Here is a 16,009-nt window from a genome sequence, read left to right as displayed (position 1 = left end):
CCTTTTTCTGTAGCTGCTGATCCAGCATTGCAAAGCTATAGCAATCTGGCTGTTCTCTCGGGCCAAAAGGTTGGGGGTTAAATTTTCCTAGGACTCTCTGCAAAGAATAAGCATGTTCTTCCACTAGTGGGTGGAGAGGATGCACATACATACACATGGGAGCAGTTGGATGTGTGTTGCACTGGGATTCAGGTTGTTGAGAATGTCTGTCCTCTTGTCCAAACTTAAAACTTCAATCTCTTGTTTTTTAATAACTGTTTATTTGTACTCCCCTCTCCATAATAGGAATGGGTGTTTTAAGATCTGTCCTTCTACTAAAAATCCTTTAAGAAAGGTTGGAGCTGTAAGTGATGTTCATTTAGTTAGAAAAGCATAAATGGAGGAAGTAACTCCGAGTCCTCAGATGAGTTAGGATCCTTGGGCTCCAGACACTAACCATGTGAGCTACCCCATTCATTCACCAAAAAAAAACCCTCAACAGCTGGGCCTGCATGGAGTGGTTATATTTCAAGGTTTTTTCACAGGGGTTACAATATGACAGTCCCCACCCCAATCAGGCACCAAGATAAAAGCAGGGACTTAAAACAACACCCCAGTTCTTCAGCCTGAGCCATCACATGCTTTTCACAATCTCCTAGCCTCCCCCTAGGCCCTAAGCCAGGGCTTGGGCAGAGAAATGGAGGGACAAAGAAATTACATTGCCACCTGAGAAACCTCAGAGGGGAGGACCCAGCCTTAGCCTCCCTCCTCCCAAGTGCAAAATATGTAAACAGAGTAAACGGAAAACAAAAGTGCAGTCTAAGTGGCTCCCTTTCCTGCTCCTCAGGGCTTGAGCAGAAAGAGTATAGAGGAACACAGGGAAGCCTGTTTTTTCTGTTTGTGCCTCACCACTTGCTGAGCATACTGGGGTGAAGCAGGGGGGCCAGCTTGCCTGTACCCATGTCTCTAGGGCTGTACTTGTCCTTCATTTCCACAGCTGCCAGTATCCCTAGAGTTTTATCAGGTGACTTGGTCAGGGGTCAGTCTCCCTTGAGCCCTACTTAAGGCTGGGACAGCCCTGTCTTTGTTGATTATGTGGCGCATATATATTATTTATATAAATATTTCTCTATGTACAGGGGTAAGAGTGGCTTTCATGGAGGGAGGGAGGCTGGGGGCCGCAAGGCTTCACCGCTGTTGGTGTTGTCCAGTTCAGTGCTGTCACAGTCTGAGTCCTCAGGATTTGGAGGGCCCTGTGAACAAGAGCAGAAACACAGTGAGGTGCAGCCCAGCATCCCCTGGCAAGTACATTCCTTCAAGATCCTTCACTGAGGCCTTTGTAGTGACAGCTTAGTGATTTTACCGTCTCCAGATTTCAGTTGCTCAGGCCCTCCAAGGCACCAGACCCCCTAGTTTGCGGATTCCTCCCCTGCTGTAATTAGAGGCACCATGCAAGTAACCTTACTAGGTGCTCTGTACACTGCTGCTCTCTTGTTCTACCACGTGGGTCCGGGAGGAAACAGCTGCACATTCTGAGGGACTCAGAGGCTAAATACCTATCTTTCTCCTCAGTACCTCTCAGATGACCAGGCACCTGCTCCCTGTCCAATACCTAGTTTCTGTGACTCACCTGCTCCCCTCTGAGTAGGTCATGGTGTGGGGTGGGCAAGGAGCTGGGTTCAGGGCCAGTGACCACCTCTGAAGCAGGAGGGTCCAGTGGGATTTCTGAGCCCTGGGAGCACATGTCATCAGACCGCTCATCTGGCCGCTCGTCAGTGTTGGTACTGCCAACTTCAGGTGTGCCACTGGGGGAAGGCTCACTAGCTGTGCCTTCCTCCCCATCGGATGGATTCTCTGAGCTGAAGGTAGATAGTGACTGGCGCATGTTCAGGCCTTGAGGCCACCTGTATGTTGGAAAAACCAGGGTTACAGCTTGTCTCTGGGTCTCGGCAACCCATAAAAACGCCATTACCTCCTGATTCTCTTGCTCACCTCTGGCTTGACGTCAGCTCTACTTCACTGTCCACCTCTCCTTCCTCTTCCTCTGATGAGATACCACGTTTCTGCGAGAGAGATGAGTGGACTGCAGTCAAAAGCAGGAAGAGGTCATTGAGGATCCAGAAGGGAACATGGTTATAAAGGGTTAGGTGGGGAATGGCTTAAGATCAAAGAGCCCAACATGGGAGGTAAGTTAATGGACTTGAACCCCGGGGGGAGAGTGTGGAAGAGCTCAGGAACCATCCCATACTTTACCTGACTTCGGGTGACAGCAGCCCTGTACAGCAGTGCAGCTGGGGTCAAGTGCTGGGACCCAGCCCGGCTTCCTCCCCGTCCTGCTGTCCCTTCCCTTCCAGGTCCCAGCAGCCCCACATCGTCACCAGGCCCTACTGGTGGAGGTGGCTCCCCTTTGGCTCCCCCTGGTGAATCCGGGCTGGTGGAGCCGGGGGCCGAGCCCTCACTTGGGGGGGTGTCACCCCGGGCTGGAGGTGGTGAGCCAGGATCCCTAGCTCCCCCTGTTGCCCCCCGGCCGCGGGCTCCTAGTGCTGCTGACAGCAGATCTGGGGACGATGAGGACATCTTTCGAAGCAAGAGGTCATGGTGGAGCCCACGGAGGGCTGGAGGGCAGGCTTCCCAGGCTGAGAGTCCCCCTCCTAGCTCCCCTGGGCTTCCTGATCCCCCAGGTTCATGGGGTGGCACAGCTGCACGAAGACCAGGCAGATCCCCACAGCTGCCCTTGGCGCTGGCCTTGCGGTGACGAGTCTTGCCACGGCGACTCCGTCCCGGTGAAGGTGGGCCCTTAGCACACCCAGGAAGCCCCACCCCACTCAGGGCTGCATCTAGTTTGGGTAGCAAAGACTCAGTCTTGAGGATGTCTGGCCTGGTGGGAGAGGGAAAGTGCAAGATGGAGATTAACAGATTTACCACGTGCAAGTACTCCTTAATCTTGGACCGTATAAAGCACCTCTCTCCCATCTAAATACCAGTCTTTGTGGCATCCTTGAGCCCTACTCCTGCCTCTGCAGCCTCCCCCTTGCCATTCTCGAACCATGGCACTTGCAATCTCTGGTCCTACCTTTTGCTGTGGGGTGACAGCTTCTGCGGGACGTTCCTCTTCTTGATGAGCTTCTCCATCGTGTTCCCATGCAGGAGACCTCGGGAAGGGTGTGACTTCAGCAGACCAGGGCACCTCCGCTCCAAAGCTTGCTCCCTCCTAAAGACGAGACACCTCAGTTGGGCGTGTGACCAGGAAGGGGGCCCAGGCTCAGTAGGCTCTCTGGGTCAGGCACAGCTTCCTGAGGACGAGGAGGGATTTGGTGCCGGAGGGTGTGTATGGTTACCTGAGCAGCTCCCGTTCCTTCAGCTCCAGCTGCAACATAAGGGCATTAAGTTCCATGTACAGGTTGTTGGCTCTCTCCAGCTTCCGCTCATAGTGTTCCCTGATGTCCAAGGCGTGTCTGAAACAGGCAGAAGGGTCCCCGAGGTAAGCTGGCTTCACTTGGTGCCATCATTTATCCCAGTCTCTGGGAACTGGTCCACAGGCCCAGTGTGAAATCACCTTCCCAAACACAGGCACACACCTGAGCTCCTCCCTCCGCCGCATCACCAGCTCCTCTTCTAGGCGGTGTAGACAGGTCCCTTCAGACTTAATTTTTTCAAAGTGCAGCTTGACCTCTTCACGCCACTCTGCCTAGGGTGGAGAGACGATGAGGGGTGAGGGACATCCCTTCACCCAGCAGACCTGTAGAGCCTCTGCAGGGGCCGGCACCGCTGCAAGCGGTACAGTGTGCGTTGGAGCAAAAGGGAGTGGGGCGCAGGATCAACAAGACCAGGCGTAGTCCCCCAAGAGCCGATCTTTCCATCCCCATCAGCCCTTCTTCCCAGCCTCCCCTCAAAGGGCATCATCTCTGCCAAGAGGGGGCTAAGGTGTTCATTTTCCTCCCATGGCATACCTGAGACTTAAAGTAAGTCTCTTGGGGTGTGGAGAGGACATCGGCTGAGGCAATGTCCAGATGTAGCAGGATCTGTCGGAATGATGGGCGATTTCGTGGCTTGCTATTCCTGGAGGGTGTGGAGTTGGGGGAGAGAAAGGAATTTCAGGGAGCACCAGAAGGGAACTAGAGCATCCTTTCCCAACAAAGTGCATCCTGGAAAAATCCAGTCCTAGAGCATACTCTGTGACAAAAAGAATTCCCTGGTCAGCTCTCTAGGAAATGTTACAGGTTGTCCGTTAGCACATCAAAATCCTGCAGTAAGGAAACCTATTTAGTCCTGTTTCCCACTTGTTTGCCAAAACAAAACCTTATTCTGAGTAACTCCATTAAAAGGAACACACTTCGGGAAATGCTTAACCAGAGATTAGAAATCTTCCACTTTCCTTCACAGCCTAGGTTCCAAACAGAGGTCCAGCACCCTGGCCTTCTGAGTCCTAAGGCAGTCGACTTGAGGCTCAACCAGCGTGCTTAGGGCTGTACTGGTCCTTCACAGGCGCTTCATGGCCACCCTCTCTATACCAGACAGTGTCATCCCTATTTTGCAGATGAGAAAACAGAATCAGAGGGGATACTGCTGGCCCAAGGTCACACACAGCTTGTGCACCCCAGTAGAGGACTGACCAGTCCAACCTCTCAGGTCTTTACTGTAGTCCCCTTGATCGACTCTCTGAATCCTGGGGTCTTGGAGAGTCATATCTGGGAGCTCTGTCCCCCTTTCCCTGTTCAGGATTCTGGGCCTGGATGCCTGGGTCCTAGGTGCTGGCTAACCATCAGCAACACTCCTGTGCTTCTCAGCTTGGCCAAGCCATCCTTACCAGCACTGGCGAAGCAGGATTTTGAAGCCGTCTGGGCAGCTGGAGGGCACAGGCAGATGAAGACTGTTGCTTCCCACACCCCAGATGATGGCGGAGGAATCTACATCTTTGTAGGGGATCTCACCAGTCAGCAGTTCCCACAGGACTACGCCGAAGGACCTAGGGATAAGAGGGGACCTCACTTGGAAGGGGCTTCTAAGCCCGGCCTACAGCAGACTCATGTCACTTCTCACTCGGACCCTGGAATGACCGCCCCCTACCCCCATGCTGGCTGCCTGCCATTTTCAGTCCTCGGCCTGGCCCTCACCAGATGTCCACCTTCTCAGACACAGGCTCGTTGCGGATCACTTCAGGGGCCATCCAGGCTACTGTTCCTGCAAAGGACATCTTGGTACTCTTGTCACTCAGCTCCTTGGAAGTGCCAAAATCGGAGATCTTCACCACATCGTCGTACGTGATTAGCATGCTGGTAAAGAGTGTAGTCAGCTGGGGCCTGGGCCCCTCCACACACCTCATCTGGCTGCAGCAACTCATTTGGGACACCCAGAGGCAGACCACAGCACCCCTCCCTCCCTAAGATAGGACTGTCCCTTGGGAGGGCTTTCTGAGATGGCCACATGAACTTAGGACAGGGTCTGGGAGGAAGTACGTGGCCGCACTGACTTGTGTGGGGACACCTGCAGGAGACTACACACAGCAGCTTCTCCCTGCTTGCTCGCTTACTCACTTGGGGGACTTGAGGTCTCTATGGATAATCTTGTGTAGGTGCAGGTAGTTCATGCCACCAGCGATGCCCATGGACCAGTCAACCAGCAAGGAGGGGGTGACAGGGCGGCCAGCCCGCAGCACCTCATACAGCTGGCCCTGGGCGCAGAACTCCATAAGGATGCAGTAGCAGGGAGCCTGGGTGCACACGCCCCTGGGGACCAAACAGTGGTATGAAGGCCTCAGCCAGCCCAGCATCCACCTGATTCACACCTGGAACCCCCATCCCCACCCTCGCCATTTTGGCATCTCCTTTAGGAAGGGTGGGGTAGATCCCTGCTGCCCGAGTAGGTCCCTGCCCTCGGCACAGTACCTCGGCCCCTGCCCTGGACCTTACTTGAAGGTGATGATGTTGGGGTGCTTCAGCTTTCGCAGGTGCTTGATGTCAGTCTCCTTCAGGTCCCGTACCTTCTTCACAGCCACCTCCTCCCCATGGAAGCGCCCCAGGAAGACGGCGCCCTGGGCCCCTGAGCCCACCCACTGCAGGTCCAGGATTTCCTCAAAGGGGACCTCCCAAAGGTCTGTGGACAGGAGGCACAGTGCCACAGGCTCAGAGAGCCACGCTCGGGGCCTTGTGATGGTAGGCACAGGGGAAAGCATTGGGTTGGCTGGAATGACTCAAGGGTGAAGCTGTAAGTAGCTAAAATGGGCCGAGAAGACTAGTTTTGAGGGGACAGGGAAGGAAAGGAATGAGTGATCTCAAAAGAAGCTGCGGAGTCAGGGGCTGATGCAAAGATAGGGGACTGGGGAGAGAAAGGGTCATCAGGTGGGGCTGTCCAACAGATCTCGGGCTCAGGGAGACGGGGAGGGGCCCCCCTCGAGGACACAACCTACCTTCCTGCTGCTGCTTGTGCTCTGTGGAGTAGGCTTTGCCAATCATGGTCCAGACGGGGCGCAGGCAGCCGAAGAGGCCTTCCAGGAAGCCACTGCCACTCTGGCACTGTAGCCGCACCTCATCCGCTCGAACTCTGGACGCCCGACTCTCAGGGGACCCAGCAGCTCCCCCTGGGCCCCCTGCATCCTGCTCATGGAGCTGCAGGACACTGTTGGCGAAAGGCTCAGGGGGCGGCTCTCCACCTGGGGAGGGGCTGGGCCCGCCCCCACCCTGTCCCCCGAGCGGCACTACATCTCGAAGTACACACTGGGTAGGAGTCAGGTCCTTCTCAGGGGTGCAGTCAGAAGTGTCTGGGTCCAGCTTGCGCATGGATGCCTCGCTTAGGGTGGACACGAAACCCCCAAAGGAAGGGGAGGGTGTGCGGGTCTCATGGAGGCAAGCCATGGCCTCAGGGCCCTGAGGGGTGTTGAGCGGTGGGCCCTGTGGAAGAAAAGGAGGGAGGGGCTGTCAAAGCCACAGGCGCCCCAGCTCAGGATGCTGGTTCTGGAGACAGAGACAAGGGTTGGGGAGCTGGGCTCACAAGAGCTCTGCTGGAATTAACCCTTGAGCCTCACCCTTAGGTACCCATCCACCTCCATGTTTCACCTGGGACCCGTCTTAGGAAACCTGATAGATGCTTGAGAGGAAGCCTTTGTATTAGTAACACAAGGCTTCCCTACTCAGTGATGCAGGTAACATACCTAAGTATTGTTCTCAGGTAGACACTGGTAAAATACATCTCCAACTCAAGTATTATGGTAACAGACTAGTACCCTTCTCCCTGTAAATGACTGTAATTCACCTCTGGAGTACATATTTCTTTCACTTGAGGCTCACTTGCACATACATGTGTCATATAAGGGTCTTTTCAGACACATTTTACTTTGAGGCCCACCCTTAGGCACACAATAGTAACACACCACACCTAGGCCTCCCTCACATTGAAGCGCACACCGGGGACACTGGCAGGATTGCGGCTCAGGCATCCTCGGATGACATTCCTGGGCCTCACACTCACTCACTTGATACATGATACAGCTGAGAGTCTTAAGGCGCACTCAGGGCTCACATCTGGGTCTCCCTCCCAGGTGCTCACAGGTACACACCTGGGCTTCTCTGAGGTAAGTGAGGCTGTAACCAGTCACCTCCGTTATCCGCCCAGCACAGATAGGGGGAAAGGCAGAACCATCCAAGGAGAATGCAGAAGCTGTGTCTGGCTGAGCTGTAGCCTACTGCTTCATTCCCCTTAGCCCTCCCCATCAATCCAGCTACTCCCCTGGGGGTCAGTTACAGAAGGCCCTGAAAAAGCAACCATTAAAAACATCTGAATACTAGCTTTGCTTCTGCCACTCACTGACTGCATGACCTCAGGCAAGCTGTATTTGAGCCTCCACTTCTCCAGCTGTACAAAGGGATAAACAAGCTATCACCAAGGCACAGTGAATCCTTCAACCTACGCCAGTCTTGTCCAGAACTTGACACCAGAAGTCACCTGGCCGCCGATTTCCCTCCACATCTAGTCAGCAGTCCTGAGATGTAAGGATTCCTGAGGACAACAGTCCCGTTTCTCATAGCAGGTTCCTTCCTTAACCTCCTGCACCAGAGCCTCTGAATCACAACCGACGGGGGTGGCAGGAATCTACAATAAAAAGGGCTCACTGGGTGATGATGCATGCATATGGAGGTTTGGCAGCCCTGATGGTCTCAGCTCTTGTACCACTTAATTTCTGGGTCTCTGAAAGACTTTTTCAGCAGGTGTGGGGTTGGCACGGAATCTGACTATTTAAGACACACCTCAGGTGATTCTTATACCTGGCACATTTGAAAAGTTCTGACCCAGTGCCTTTGTATTCTTTTCTAGTTCCAGGTTACTGCCTTAATTTGGGCCCCGTTAGCAGGACAACTGCCTCTTAAATGGTTTCCAAGGCCCCCCACCCTTTTCTCCACCTTGCCTTTAAAATGATCTTTCTAAAGCACAAATTGGTCAGCACCCCTCTCTTACTTCAAACTCCTTTGGTAGCCCCCACTGCCCTTGGTGGGGCAGCCTCACTTCCATGCTCTGGCCCCTCCCCAGCCTCACCTCCCACAGTTGTTCCTACCCAGGCCTAACCAAACAGAGCCTGACGCTAAGCGACATCAGGCGTTTGGGCCAGGGCATCTAACAAGAGTAGTTAACACTTATGGAAGGCTGACTATACACATGAGTCTCTGTTATAGGTGCGTTAGCTCATTTAATCCTAAAAAGTTGGGTATCCTTACGCCCATTTGACAGAGGTCTTAAATAAACTGCCCAAGATGCTTCAGCTAGGAAGAGGCTCGAGTTACATCCCCAGTCTATCCCGAGTAGTGCGCGGCCTGGAAAGCGGTTCTCTTGTCTTCCAAGTCTCACTTCATCCTGGAAGTCTTCCTTCCAGTTCCTGCTGCTCTGCCTTAATGTCCCTTCTGGGCTGGCACAGCCCCCTGTGCTTCCACAGTCATGGCTCCCATTATCTTGGTGGCACAGTGTGGTGGGGCGGGCGCCTGGCTCCTCTGAGACCCTGGACTCCTTGAGAAGCACGAAGTCGCACAGGATCCCAGGGCTTCGAAAAGCACCTGGCGCGCAGCAAGGTGCCCAGTAAGGTGCAACCACTGCTCTACCCACCCCAGAGGATCGTCTCAAGGACCAGATGTACGCTACGTATGCATTAGCTCCCTCGCTCCATAGAACCACCCAGGGAAGGAGGTATTATCATTGGTCCCTTTTATATTCATGAGAAAACTGAGGCTCAGAAATCTGAAATCCCAGTCTCGGAATCCCCAACGTATCCCGCGAAATAAAGGCGGCTTCAAGAGGTGAGATGCACGCAGTCAGACAAGTGACAGGCCATGCAACGTGCCAATTCACCGGAGAACGCCTGCTAGAGGACCCGAGGTCTCTCGCCTGCGCCCCGCAAGCCGGGCTTCCTTTGCGGACCACTGAGAACGGAGGCCGGGGCTCTCAGCGCTCCGCCTCGGCTGGCCTGCAGGAAGCGCTGGCGGCATTGGGGCGCTCGTCCAGCTAGAAGCCCGAGGAAGGGCCCTTACGAAGCGGAGAGGAAGGGGTTACGGCCCCGGCGCCCCCTCCCCCTTCCCGACCTCCTTCCCGGCCGTCACGTGGCGCGGGGCTGGGGGCGGAGCGGGGGCCCGGCGGCGGGAGGAGGGGGGCCGGGTGGGGAAGGGGAGGGGACACAGCGGGTTGGGGGAAGCGCTGGGCGCTGCGGCGTAACCATGACGACTGGGCCCGAGGCGGCGCGTGAAGTCACCCGGACAAGATTAGCCTGGGGTCACGTGAGCAGCGATGGCGGGGGTGGGGCCGCGCCCGGGCCCCGCCCCTGACCCGGGCTGGCCCACGTGCTGATTGCGGGCTCGCGGGCCAGGACCCCCGACCCCGGCGGCCGGCCGCCTCTGCGCCTCCTCCTCCTCCTCTGCTGACCCTGCATGCAGGCAGATCCTCGGCCGGCGCGCCAAGTGGAGGGAGAGCTAGTGCTGTTGGAGGGAGGGGACTTAGGTTGGCATTGGGGGTGCGGTGTCACAGAGAAAGCAAGAAATGGGGGGACAGGGAGACTGGACACGAGAAAGGGCGACAGGCACAGCCAGAAAAGGAAGGCCTAGTGGAGAAACGGGGATGGAAACAGCATGAAGCGCAGGGAGAGTCGAACCTGAGAAGGATGGACTGAAAAACTGATTTTGAAAAGCAGAGTGGACGCTGAAAAAAGGAGATAAAAGGGGACTTAAAAACAGGAGATCATCTATGGCCTCCCCAATTCGTTTTCTGTCTAAAAGCTGAGTTCTGAGTAGGCACAACACCTGGCTCTTTAAAGGAATTTTTCAGCCTTCTGGTGCTTGGCAGCTAGGAGGTTCAGGCATAGAGAGGGTGACACGCTCAGAGACACTTGCAGCCCAGCCTCCCTTCACTTCCCCAGGGGCCCCTCAGGTATCCAGGGCCAGCAGCTGGGGAGACCGAGGGAAGCCATTTCACCTGTTTGCCTTTTCCTGCAGTGGAAGTAGCTGAAGAAGCAGGAGATGGGACCAAGGGAAAGGGAGGGAATCTAGCCAGGCTCAACGCCCCGCCATCCCTGGTTCTCAGGCCAAAGACAACTCTTCCAGATTGACCTGAAAGGGGTGGGGGGGTGAGGCCCCAGGGAGTTATAGTAAACTGGAGATTCCTTTCTCCCAACACACACCCTCTCTCTGTTTCCTTTATCTCTGACCTGCAGCTGTGTCCCACTGCCCCCCAGCTCGGCCTTGGCGCCAGGGCTTTGGGGGGGGTATCATGGCTAGGAGCCCCTGGCCCAGACATTCGGTCATCCTGGGGGAGGGGATCTGTCTCCCAGGCCATCAATTATGCAGAGCATGGGGGAAGGGCAGGGATGTGACAGGAGGGGGTGGGTGTCTCCGTCAGTCATTCTGTCAATCATATTTACCAAATGCTTATTGTGCAAAACTCTGCTCCAGAATGGGTAAGGGGACAGAGTGGTCCCTAAACTATACATCTTCCAGAGGAAGAGGCTCTTTGGAGTCCCTGGGAGGCCCCAATTCAGTTTCAGCTACCATATTTTCTGTTTGCTGGTGGTTCCCTTCAGGAGGTGGTAGGGGTGGAGTTGGGGCATAGTGCCCGCCCCCAACCAATTCCTCCTCCCAGGTTCTCCTGCTTGAGATGCTGGAGGCCTGTGGCAGGGCAAACTATTGAATCGTTTCTGGATCCCTCCTGTTCTAACAGCAGAACCTCAATGCCATGCTGCTCGTCTGGCTGTCTTGGGGGCTCAGTTGAGAGGCCATCTGTCTAAATCTTAGGCTCTCACACTGAGGCACTCGCCACTGTCTTGGCTCTTATTTTGCACTCAGGAAAAGGAGGACGATTCCCTTTCTCTCTTGAGCGGGGGGTGGGGTGGGGTGGGGGGGGTGGAAGGGACATCTTCACAGGGAAAGGAGACCCAAGACTGTGGAATGCTAGTTCCACCTCTGCAGGCTTTGAGATCCTGAGAGGATAAAGGACTCTGACCCTTCATGGCCAAGGCTCCAGGCAACTTGGCTGCAGCTTGTTTTTGTTTGGCTTCTTACAGGATCCATGGCCCTGGCTCCAGGGTTATTCTCAGATGGGAAGAACTACAGCTTTTCTATTGTGCCCTCATCATGGGGAGATGCCTTCCCTGAGAACCTGGGGAAAACTGAGTTTGCCCCTACTTACAGGCCCCCAGCCTCAGACAGGTCCGCCCCTGAGACTCCCTAGCTGCCACTGCCTCCTCTTCCACTAAGGTGAGCAGTGATGGGGATGGGAGAGAGGGTGCAGTACTGCTTAGGAATAAAGACCCAGCTTTGGATTTGGAGAGATCAGAACTAGAACCTCAGTTTTGGCATGAGTCAGTTCGAGGAATGTCACCTTTCTGAGACTCCCCACCCTACCTTATGGGGTGGTGAGGGTTAATTAAGATGACGTGGGGAATGCCGTGAACAAGTGCTGGGCTCCTGGCTTTGTCTTTCTGGTTGGCTGGACACCAGGTCTCTCTCTGTGGGTTCTGGAGGGGCCTGTCTCTTCTGTCTGACCAGAAGGGAGACTTGGTCTTCGACCTTCTACTTCTCCAGGACAAGTCTCGATTTCAGGTCCCAGGGGAACCAGGTCACAATGGCAGTGGTGTACTAGAGGTGCCCCCACCCCCAGTCTTTCCTCTGCAATTCTTACATGCCACCTCCTCCGGACTGATCGGATCCTCACCCCCTGGCCATTACGGCCCAGGATCACCCCTCAGCCCTACCCACTGAGGTCTGAGGGGAAGGGGAGGAGCAAGGTATGATGGGCCCAAGGGGTCCCTCCTACTCAGGACCTCAGGTCAACCTGGAAGAAGTATTTTAACAAATCATTGAGCTTGATGCGCCTTTAGAAAAAGCAGTTTCTAAGTAGGTGGAATTGTGGGTATTTTTATTAAGAAATTAAAAATCTATTTTAAATTGAGAAAGAGGAAATGAAAATTACAGACTGCCTATCTATTCATGTCAGCCAGCCTTGGACAGTGAGCTGCAGAGGTAGGGTGAAAAGCCTGAGAAGCAGAGAGGTTGGCTGAGGTCCTGTCTCTGCTCCTGGCAGGTTGGGCAGCCTGGAGTCCGAGGCTTCTTAACAGACCTCAGTTTCTTCATATCTATGTGGGGACAGTGGTACCTAATTCACATGGGGTAATGTACTAGGCAACATGGGTAAGAACACAGGCTCTGGATCAGACAGACCTGGGTTCAGATCCTAAGCTCTTGCCATATCCTTTTTTTTTTTTTAAATTTTGAACAGATTACTTAACTTCTTTAAAGTTTCAGTTTCCTCATCCCTAAAATAGACATGCTGATAACACTACCTCTCAGCATTGTTATGAGCAGTATTGAGATGATCCAAATAAAGTTCCTGGCCTAGTACCTGGTGCACAGGAAGCAGCCGATAAACATTAGCATGTGGAAAGAGCCTAACAAGCAGTAGTGGGTTTTTAATAAACTTGTGTCCCTTCCCTTCTTTCCCTCGTCTGCCTCTGCAGAGCAAGAGGCAGCAGCGATGGTACAGGTGGAAAGGGATGTGGACAAACACAAGGGATAAAAAGGAGAGTAAAGAAGGAAAAAACCAAAGGAAAAGGGCTCTTTATCCTGGATGATCCTCAGTCTCCTCTGGAATAGTGCCCCTGCCATCTTATCCCCTTCCCCCAACACACAGATGCCCCTCATTCTTCTGGGAGCAAATGAAGCAGGCAGACCAGTGTCTGTGGCCAGCCCATCATGAAGCTCCTGTGTCCCCTGCTGGCATCTCCACACTATCCTCCTTCTGCCCCGGCAGGGACTCCTGAGGGGGTTGAGTACCTAACTCCCTCTTTCTCCCAGCCCAGCAGGGCGAGGTAGGACTGCACATGATCAGCCACTGGGCAAGTCCAGGGTGGTGGGTACTAGAATTTAGCCAGACTAGCACATTATCACCTCCAGGAGAACGACGGGAAAACAGCAGTCAGTTTTCACAGGGGTTCTGCCATCCTCAGTGGTGAGGACACCCGGGAAGTCCTAAGCCACTTCCTTACTTAAACTTCTTGCCTTCTCTGCCCTTAACTGTGTTAAATTAGGGGATGAATATTTAGTTGTCCGTTTTCATGTGTGTTGGAGTTGGGGTATCACACCATTGGTCTTCCCAGCATCACCTCAGTCCCCACAGTGAGTGAGTGGACGAGTGACAGGCTGGAAAGGGCAGAGCTTTTTTCCACCCTTAGGTGTGAGACAGGAGAGAGCAGGCCCTAAAGCTCAGAGGAACTTCAGTGTCAGGATAGTTTCGAAGACCCAGGGCGTACTTGGGCCTTTTCCGTCCTGAATCCCTCCTTCTTGCCTTTCCTTGGTATGGCCCTCTGGCTGAAAATCAGAGCTCTCAGAGCCACGGAGTCCATCCTGTGAGTTGGAAGGGAAGTGGTATTTAGAGGGAGGCACTGTGGCTTGAGAGGATTCTGGGTGGGGGGAGAGACTTCACATCCACTCTCTCCTGGTCCAGGGCCACTCTCCTACTCTCTTCCCAAGAGGGAGCAGGTAACAGACCTCAAAGGTGGGACTCCTCCTTCAATTCTAAGGAACACCCCACTATTTCCTTCCACTGTCTATAGAGCCTCTGACCCCTTCTCTTCCCTCCCCTCAGCCAAAGGGCCGTGGTTATCAGGAGTTTTAACTTTGTGGAAAGGATTCCTGCTTATTTGTAAGCCAAGGAGTTTGAGGAGTGTGGAGGGAAAAAGGAGGTTCATGAAAGCCCTGGGCTGGGGAAATGGGTTAGGGGAGCCAGAGGAGATGGAGAGATGGAGGAGGGAAGGAGCCACATATGAATGGGGGAGGGGAGAATGACCATCACCTGGACATCCAGGAACAGGTGCTCGCTTCCTATAATCCTCAGGTGCAGCCCGCTAAGTGGGGGTGGGGGGGTGGGGGTGGGGTGAGGTGACGGGATGCTGGACACATGAGGCCTTGTCCTTCCTTTCCTTCCCTGAGGGGGCCAAAACTCTTCCTCCTCCTCCCCTCTCCCTCTTCTTGAGGGTGAGTGGGAGGAGATGTTCTCTTGCCCGCTGTCCTTTAAGTCTGTCCCCCAATCATCCCCCCACCCCCACCCCATACACTCCTTTCCAGCTCTGGAGGCCCTTCGCCTCCAAGCTGGGCCGCGGCATCCCTCCGCTTGGTTCCCCTCCTTCCCATCCCCACAGGCGTCGGGTCCAGGTTCCCAGTTCCTCCATCCCCAGTCTCAGCATCCCCGCGCCACCCTCCCCACACCCAGCCACATCTGCATCCCGACCCTCCCTCCGCACCCGATCTCGGGACCCGGACCCATCCCTGCCCCCCACCCTCCACAACTCGGCCCGGCTCTCACCTCGGGGGCTCCACGGCCGCAGCACAAAAGGCGGCGCTGCTGCAGCTCGGCTCCGGATGCTGCTCCCGCCTCCTCCTCCTCCTCCTCCTCCTTCCCTCCTCCCCCTGCTGCCCTCGACCGGACCAGGGGCGCTGTCACAGGCGATGCTCGTGCGGTGTCCGGGTGCACGGGTGTCAGCCCCAGCTTTCTCCCCCCACCCCCCGACCCCAAGCCCCGTCCCCACGCGGCTTGAACTCCCGCTCCTTCCAAGGCCCCCGCCCCGGGCCCCCCGGGACGGACACGCCCTGAGCGGGGGATGCTGCGCTGGAGCCGCCGGCCTCTTAAAGGAGCCCGCTGCTGCCATCCAGCGCGCTCCTGGCTCGTCCCTGGCCCATCTGGGCCCCGCACCTCCCTGCTGGTGGTGTGACCTGGGGCGATCCCACCTCCGATCTTCAGCCGATTCCGTAGGAGCCTCCTAAGACCGGTCTTTTAAGCTCCATCCTATATCCTGAGACAGCAGCCCCTCAGGTGGGACCCCCTCACCTCCACCAGCGATCTATCATTGCCTCCCCTGTCATATCGATCTTGCCAGCCTTCTTTCCCCTGTCACCAGTCCAGTTCCACTCAATTGGAATCCACTCAGTTCAGTGCCCCGTCCCCCTCCAGTGTTCCTGGATGACCCTTCGTTATTATTCCAAGATTCCTCTGGATCTCCACCCCTTTTCACAGCAAGTCCATCTCTTCCTTGACCCATACTCAGAACACTCATTAGAGTCAGGCATTTTTCGTGATCTTTCTCTTCAAGGTCACAAGATTTTCCTTACATATTTCAGCCCAGTGGCTGTGAAACTTTGGCGGAGGGAATGCAGCTCTGGGCCCCCAAACGCACCCAGATTAGTTCATTAGTCTTAAGAGGTCAGACGCCTCTTGCTCTCTAGTTGAGAGACCCAAGTCCCATGGCAGAGGGAATGAGGCCACCTTGTGCCTTAGTCCTTCTAATCCTGTTGTCCCATTATATTCTGATTCTCAGGCCCCAGAGGGGGTCTCCTGGCATAGGGAACCAGTACGGAAAGGTTCAGTAGGACCATTCTAAAAAGGCTTTAGAAAAGAAGCAGAAACCGACAGGCTGGGGGCAGAATTAAGGGGAGGGAAGGTGAAGGACAGCTTAGGAAAAGAAAGCAGTTTCTGTGAGACGAAGGCCCGAGAGCCAGGGGCTTAGGCCGAAGGC

The 16,009-nt window shown here is 54.9% G+C and overlaps 1 protein-coding gene across 2 annotated transcripts; it reads right to left on the bottom strand.

The window, feature by feature from the left end:
- Nucleotides 1-482: 482 nt before the first annotated feature.
- Nucleotides 483-15,004, bottom strand: MAP3K12 (mitogen-activated protein kinase kinase kinase 12). Of its 2 annotated transcripts, XM_045523694.2 has the most exons (16): nucleotides 14,803-15,004; nucleotides 7,918-8,064; nucleotides 6,694-6,866; nucleotides 6,386-6,594; nucleotides 5,889-6,072; nucleotides 5,514-5,705; nucleotides 5,094-5,252; nucleotides 4,787-4,945; nucleotides 3,930-4,038; nucleotides 3,558-3,667; nucleotides 3,318-3,434; nucleotides 3,053-3,190; nucleotides 2,233-2,857; nucleotides 1,972-2,042; nucleotides 1,610-1,883; nucleotides 483-1,232 (listed from the first exon to the last, which is right to left on the bottom strand). In XM_045523694.2, exons 2-16 carry the CDS (start codon nucleotides 7,939-7,941, stop codon nucleotides 1,134-1,136), a joined length of 2,643 nt encoding a protein of 880 aa, XP_045379650.1. In that variant the 5' UTR covers nucleotides 7,942-8,064; nucleotides 14,803-15,004; the 3' UTR covers nucleotides 483-1,133. The 2 variants fall into 2 exon arrangements, with proteins under 2 accessions (XP_045379650.1, XP_045379646.1); XM_045523690.2 differs by having other exon boundaries at nucleotides 6,386-6,866.
- Nucleotides 15,005-16,009: the final 1,005 nt, after the last annotated feature.

Source organism: Camelus bactrianus, chromosome 12 (genome assembly GCF_048773025.1).
Source record: "Camelus bactrianus isolate YW-2024 breed Bactrian camel chromosome 12, ASM4877302v1, whole genome shotgun sequence".
Classification (NCBI taxonomy): domain Eukaryota; kingdom Metazoa; phylum Chordata; class Mammalia; order Artiodactyla; family Camelidae; genus Camelus; species Camelus bactrianus.
Note: the sequence above shows the minus strand (reverse complement) of the source record. Positions and strands in the feature narration are given on the sequence as shown.